Source organism: Vombatus ursinus, unplaced genomic scaffold (assembly GCF_900497805.2).
Source record: "Vombatus ursinus unplaced genomic scaffold, bare-nosed wombat genome assembly UNPS02014308.1, whole genome shotgun sequence".
NCBI classification, from domain to species: domain Eukaryota; kingdom Metazoa; phylum Chordata; class Mammalia; order Diprotodontia; family Vombatidae; genus Vombatus; species Vombatus ursinus.
In genome coordinates this window covers 224,256-230,629 of record NW_020954086.1, presented here as the reverse complement: position 1 = coordinate 230,629, position 6,374 = coordinate 224,256, and the positions used below count along the sequence as shown (strand labels likewise).

Genomic DNA, 6,374 nt, shown 5'->3' with positions numbered 1-6,374 from the left:
TCTTTCTTTCTTTCTTTCTTTCTTTCTTTCTTTCTTTCTTTCTTTCTCTCTTCCTTTCTTCCTTTTCTCTCTATTTCCTTCTTTCTCTCTTTCCTTCTCTTTCTCCTTCTTTCTTTTCTTCCCGGCTATCCCTTCCTTCCTGTTGGCTCCCAGGAGGTCCTGTTGCTGTGGCCGGAAACCTCTAACGTTCTTTAGCTAAATTCCCCGCCCTGGGTTCCCCCCCCCTCCCCACCACAACCTCCTCTCTTCTTACTTCCAAGAGTTCTCCGCCCCATTCTTCCCATGATCTCCAGCACAAGTTCAGGCTGAGCTGGAGGAATAGATGTGCTTAAAGGGGCTTAGGACTCAGATATTCGGGGCCCCCAGTTGCAGTCTCCCCTCACATACTCAAGAATTTAAGGGCCCAGGACCCAGGGGTCGAGTCTCAGGGATCCAAGCATTGAGCATTGGGGATGCAAGGGTGCAGCCCCTCTCCCACCACCATGGAGGCCCCTCCAGTCCCGGCCTCCCTGGAACAGGGACAGAGGTCCCCTCCCCCAAGACCCTCCTCCAGCTGTCTGGTCCCAGGCTGTGGCGGCAGTGAGCCTGGTCCCTTTTCTCCCGACATTTTTGAGTTCTATTCCCAGAGGCGACGGAAGGGGCCCAGACTGTCTGGGCTTATTTGTTACTAAATAGCTGTTACTATACAACTGAAGCCTAGGCTGGTACTTTCCCGTTATAGTGGAGCCCACCCTGCCCCGGGGGGTTCTGGGACCTTTTGATCCCCATGACTCCTGTCAGGAGGGATGCATGTGCTGGGATGCTAGTGGTGGGAGGGCAAGAGCTGGAAGAGCCCAAGTGACCTGGGGGGGGGGGGGGGGCGGCTGGAGCCGGGGGCCACTTTAAGCACGTCCCTTCCTCCAGTGTGGCCTGAACCCATGCGTGTGTGTGATTTCTATGTGGGGTTTTTGAGGGGAAGACATTCTAAGGAAGTAGACTTCAGCTCAATATCAAGAAATGCTTCCTCAAAGTATTTAGGAAAGATTGTCCCTGGGTTAGAGGTGAGTTTTCACTTGATGTTGTCCTGAGCCAGGCCTCTACAATGCTTCTGGGGCCCAAACTGTCTGCACCATTCCCCCCCCCCCCCCCCCCCCCCCGCAGGGCCCCTGGATTCACTGTAATCCCTATTAAAAGGGAGCGCCCTGAGGGCAGGGACCATTGTGTTTGAATCTCCTGCACTCACTTAGCCCAGCTCACTCCGCAAAGTGTACCCCAGGCCCCTGACCCCACGGGTTCCTCCCCTCTCCTCTCTCACTTTCCATTTCTGTCTCTCACCTTCTCTTTCAGTTTTTTCTCTGACTCGTCACTGTCTCTGTTATTCAAAAGTAAAGCAGGCTGTGTCTGCTCGCAGTGAGCTCCCCATCATTGGAAGTGCTCGAGAAGAGACTAGATCACCACCTGGCAGGGACGGTGTACGCTCGGCCAAGACTTTGGACCTCCCTTCCAGCTCCCACGGCTCTCATGATAACAGGAGATAGTTGGTGCTAGCTCCCAAGTCCTACCACTGTCCTGAGTGTATATGCCGTATGGATGTGTGTGAGAGATAGAGACAGAGAGACAGGGAGACAGGGACAGACAGACACAGAGACAGAGACAGACAGAGAGACAGGGAGACCCTCACAGAGACAGAGACAGCGAGAGGGAAAGAGACAGCGAGACAGAGACCCCTCCCTCATCCTTTTCCAGTCTTCTTACACCTTTCTCCCTACTATGTACCCTTCGATCCAGGGACACCGCCCTGTTGGCTGTTCCACAAACAAGACCCGCCGTTAATTGGCTTTGGGCAATCCGTCTGGTTGTTCCCCCTGCCTGGAATGTTTTCCCTCCTCTGCTCTGATTACTGACCTCTCTGGCTTCCTTTAAGTCTCAATTAAAATCCTACCTACTACAGGACACCTTCCCCAAACCCTCTTTTTCCAGTGCCTTCTCTCTGTTAATTAGTTCCTACTTATCCTGTATAGAGCTTACTTAGAATATATTTTTTGCATGTTGTCTCCTCCATTAGATTGTAAGCTCCTTGAGGGCAAGCATTATCTTTTACTTCTTTTTGTACCCCCACTGCTTAGCATAGTGCCCGGCACATAGCAGGTACTTTATTAATGTTTATTGATTGCTTGATTGACCGAGACAGACAGAGCAGGAGCAGAGAGTGTGTGTATGCATGCGTCTGTGTAGGTAAGGTACGTGTGTATGAGGGCTTTGTAAGGGGTATGTGGTCAGGAAGAGAGGGAAGAAACAAGCAGGTATTAAACACTCACCATGTGCCAGGCACTGTGATACAAGTTAGGGATTCAAAAAGAGGCAAAAGACAGTAAGTAAGCTCCCTCAGGGAGCTTACAATCTAGTGGGGGAGAAAACAAATACATACAGACAAGCTATAGATGGGATAAATAAGAACTAATCAACAGAGGGCAGGCCCTGGAATTAAGAGGGGTTGAGGAAGGCTTCCCGTAGAAGGTGGAAATTCAGTTGGGATTTAAAGGAAGTCAGAGAGGTCAGTAGTAAGAGAGGAGGAGAGAGAGCAGTCCAGGCAGTAGCCAACATCAGACAGTCCCTCACAAGTGACCCCACCTGGGGAGTGACCAGAAATGCCTAGTTCCATGATGCGGGGCTTGAGGTTGGCCCTCTGTGAATCCTGGGGAGAGGTTGGCTAGTGATACCTCACGGACTCACAGGGTTAGAAAGAAATGTTTGTTGTATGAATGAATGACTTGGTCCAGAGGCCTGTTGGATTCTTGTTCAAGTTATTCCGTTGACCCTCCGCCCCCTGTGCCTTCTTCAAGGTTCTTAATGTGCATGGGTACCAGCAGTGCTTCCACTACCCACGCTACCTAGCTCTTTTTCTGGCAAACTGTTTCCTCCATGACCCCCTTGAAGGCACTTCTTGATACATTCTCATGGGAAAAAGGCAGCAGCTTAGTCTGTTCCTCTCTGAAATCTCTCCATCACCCTTTGGACCACCTGTCATGGTGACTCTTTGGGCATTGGGATGTTTCCAAGTTTTCTAGTCATCTAGCATTAGTTTGTGAAAAAGGAAAGAAAGAGAGACAGGGAAGTAGGAAGAAAGACAGGGAGAGGGGAGGAGGAAGGAAAGGAAAGAAATGAAAGGAGGGAGGGAGAAGAGAGAGGTAGGAAAGAAGGAAGAAAAAGAAGAGAGGAAAGGACAGAGGGAAGGGAAGGAGGGAGGGAAGGAAGAGAGGAGGGAGGGAAGGAAGAGGGACAGGAGGGAAGGGAGGAAGGAAGGAAGATGTTTCTTTTGTACCTGGGAAGCAGCCTGGGGTTATAGGGACGATTTATATTCTTAACAAAAATATGAGAATGGACCCACCAGGTAGGCTTTTGCAAGCAATTCTGTGCAGCAGACAACATCTTGTCACACAAGGTCCTGGCAGGTGCTTTGGATACAAGATCCCTCTGTTTTTCCCATTTGTTTCTTTTTTTTAAAGGCTCATCCTTTGAGCAGGTTGAGCAGAGGCAACCTGGAAGTGGTTCTGTCTGTCAGTCAGTCAGTCAGTCCAGACACAACACATGTTCTTAAGTGCTGGCTGTGTATGGCTGGCACGAGGTGAGATGTTGGAGGTCAAGTCCAAAAGAGGGAAACGATGCCACTTGTGTTCCAGTGAGGGATGGAGCAGGCTGCACATGTCAGTAAGTACAGGAGAATAGAGAGTGAATGAATACAAATACATACCAAGTACTTACACTCGAGATACTTTGAGGAGAGTGCCAGCAATTGGGAGAGGACCATGGAAGGCTCCATGTAGAAAATGGCATCTGATCCAAATCTTAAAAACTAAGAATGCAGAGGTAAGGAGGGAGGGCATTCCTGGCATGGCTGATGACTGCAAAGGCCTGGTGATGGGAGATGGACGGTTACGTATGAGGACCAAAGAGAAGGCCTGGTAGGTGGAGTCCCAGAATGTGGGGGAGGGAATCTCTTATGCTCAATCTATGTTAAGGTCATACAATTTTCCTTGATAAATAACAGCCACGGAGAGGAGTCTGGTTAATGACCCTGTAATCGGGGCTGCTCAGTGAGTCACAAAGCAGGATGGATGCTGGACCCAGGTGTATGAGGCTGTCACGGAGCACGTCCACCATGACAATGTCCTGTGTGGAAGAGGGTGAGGTCCTCCACGTCCTGCTGGCTTGAGGACCACAATGTGCCTCAGCTTTTCCTGGGCTACCTCCAGGAGATCCATGGTTACTCCAAAGCACTGTCTCCCAATCCCCACACCCCACGCTGGGCAGGCAGTCTACTGGCAGGCACATCAGTGCAGGGGAGTAGACCTGGTCGGGGGCAGGAATCAGCCCGGCCTCTGCCTTGGGGAAGCTGGGTTGTGTGGGGCTACTGAGGCACCAAGGAGACAGCCCTGGCCTCATTCTGCTAAGGAGCTACACAATAGGGACCCAGACAAGTAGAACACAAGATAAACGTGTGCGGTGTGAGGAAGCTTGGATTCTGTGTGCATGCACGCTTGGGTCTATGTGTGTAGGAGTATGTATGTACCTGGGTATGATGTGAACAAATGTGTGTGCCCATATGTATGTGAGTATGAGTGTGCTCAGGCCAGAGGGGTACAATTCAGCATGGTCGGTCCTCAGGTGGGGAAGGGGCGGGTCTGAAAGGGCGGGGCTCAGTTGTTAGGGGGAGGAAGCCAGCCCCCTCCCCCCGCCCCAAGCTGGACAGCCAAGGGGTAAGGGAGGGCCATTGGAAGGTGAGAGGGGCTGGTCTGAGGCAGGAGGAGAAGGTGACAAATTGAGGACCTCTCAAATCCTGGGGCGCAGGGGAAGGGGGATCTGGATGGGGAGGCACAGGGGGAGGGGCAAAGCCTCAGGTGGGCGGGTCGCGGGAGGGGGGAACTCAGTTGGAGGCGGGGAGGGAACGAAAGGGCTTGGGGTCCCACTTGTGAAGAGGAGGGGCGGGCGAGGTTTGGGGGCGTGGGGAGGGGCGAGGTCTCTTCTGCCGGCTGGGAGAGGGAGGGAACGGAGAGGGGGAGGAGAGAGAGAGAGAGAGAGAGAGAGAGAGAGAGAGAGAGAGACACACACACACACACACACACTCGGAGAGGGAGAGAGGGAGAGACAGAGAGAGAGGGAGAGAGAGAGAGCAGGCGGCAGGAGAGAGGGAGCGGGGAAGGAAGGAAGGAAGGAAGGAAGGAAGCGAGGAGGAGGAGGAGGCGAGGAGGAAGGAGAGGGAGGCGGCAGCGGCAGCGGCGGCGGCTGGAGGAGGAGGTGGAGAAGGAGGAGGAATCCCGAAGCCTCGGCCAAGCCTGCCAGCCACGAGGGGGGCGGGGAAGGGGGGAGCCCGGAGCCCGGAGCTCGGAGCCCGGAGCCCACCCGGAGACAGACGAGGGGGCGGCCCGAGGAGGGAGGGGGCGTTCTGCGGATGCCCAGGGCCCGGCCCGGCCCGAGGGGGGGGTGAGGTCCCCGGCCCTCCCCTCCCCCCTCCCCCCCTCCGGGGTGCTAGGGCATGGCCTGAGGGGGGGTCTCTGTCTTCGGGGGGGGGGGGGGGGGGGGGGGGGGGGGGACAGGGGGCCGCGGGCGCCGCCGACTGGGACCCAGCAGCCCCGCCGGTCAGGTAAGGGGGACTGGGGGTGTGGGGGGAGGCCGGGGCTTGGAACATGTGTGAGTGAGGATAGAAGGGATGGGGAGGGTGGGCACCCGGAGCCGTCTTTAGCCGCTGCCTCCCCCATTTGGGGGGAGGGGGAGGGCCTGGGTGAGGGGAACGGTTGCCGTGGGCAACGTTGAATTGGGTTACGCCCCAGTCCCCAGTGCCCTGTCCCAGATCCCGAGCTAAGCGGGGAGGGGGTTGGGGCCCTGAGGGAGGTGGGTCGTCCCCCCTGGTGCCCGTCTCCCCCAAACCTTGGCCTTGCTGCTCCACTCCTACCTCCCTAGCCTCCTGGGTTTGGGTGCTCCTTCTCCAGTACTATCCCCCCCCCTTCCCTGGCCACTCCCCCATCCCCCGTTGTCTCCTGTCCCTGGTGTCCCTCACCTCCCTCATGCCCGGTCCCACCATCTCTTCTAGCTCCTCTGTCCCCCTTGTCCTCTCTGACCCCATCCGTCTTTGTCTTCTCTGGCCCTCCGTCTCTCTCCCCAGCGCCCCCACCCATCTCTCTTGTCCTTTCTCCTGATTGCCTGTCACCCCATCTCTCTTGTCTTCCCTCTTTTTTCCCCCGTCCCCTTTGTTCTCTCTCCTGCCCATTTCCCCTTCTCTTCCTCGTTATCTCTCATCTCTTCTGTCCCATGTTTCCAGTCCCTTATCCCAGGCCACCCCAGAAGCCCTCACCTCATGCTCACTCTGGCCGTGGCACCCCTCCCCTCCTCTCTGTGAG

At 55.1% G+C, this 6,374-nt stretch overlaps 1 protein-coding gene across 1 annotated transcript; it reads right to left on the bottom strand.

Moving 5' to 3' along the window:
• Nucleotides 1-4,624: 4,624 nt before the first annotated feature.
• On the bottom strand, nucleotides 4,625-6,152 carry LOC114042232 (proline-rich protein HaeIII subfamily 1-like). Its single transcript, XM_027860898.1, has 4 exons — nucleotides 6,035-6,152; nucleotides 5,317-5,859; nucleotides 4,947-5,009; nucleotides 4,625-4,839 (listed from the first exon to the last, which is right to left on the bottom strand). The coding sequence occupies exons 1-4, from the start codon at nucleotides 6,150-6,152 to the stop codon at nucleotides 4,625-4,627; spliced, it is 939 nt and encodes a 312-aa protein (XP_027716699.1).
• Between the last annotated feature and the right edge of the window lie 222 nt (nucleotides 6,153-6,374).

What these genes read in the sequence shown, in the direction of transcription:
- LOC114042232 (XM_027860898.1), bottom strand. Translation starts at nt 6,152, where the DNA reads ATGGGTGGGGGCGCTGGGGAGAGAGACGGAGGGCCAGAGAAGACAAAG. An exon ending in TGGGACCGGGCATGAGGGAG is followed by an intron (nt 5,860 to 6,034) that starts GTGAGGGACACC and finishes CACCTCCCTCAG; the next exon opens with GGCCCCAACCCCCTCCCCGC. An exon ending in CCCGCCCCTCCTCTTCACAA is followed by an intron (nt 4,840 to 4,946) that starts GTGGGACCCCAA and finishes CTCCCCATCCAG; the next exon opens with ATCCCCCTTCCCCTGCGCCC.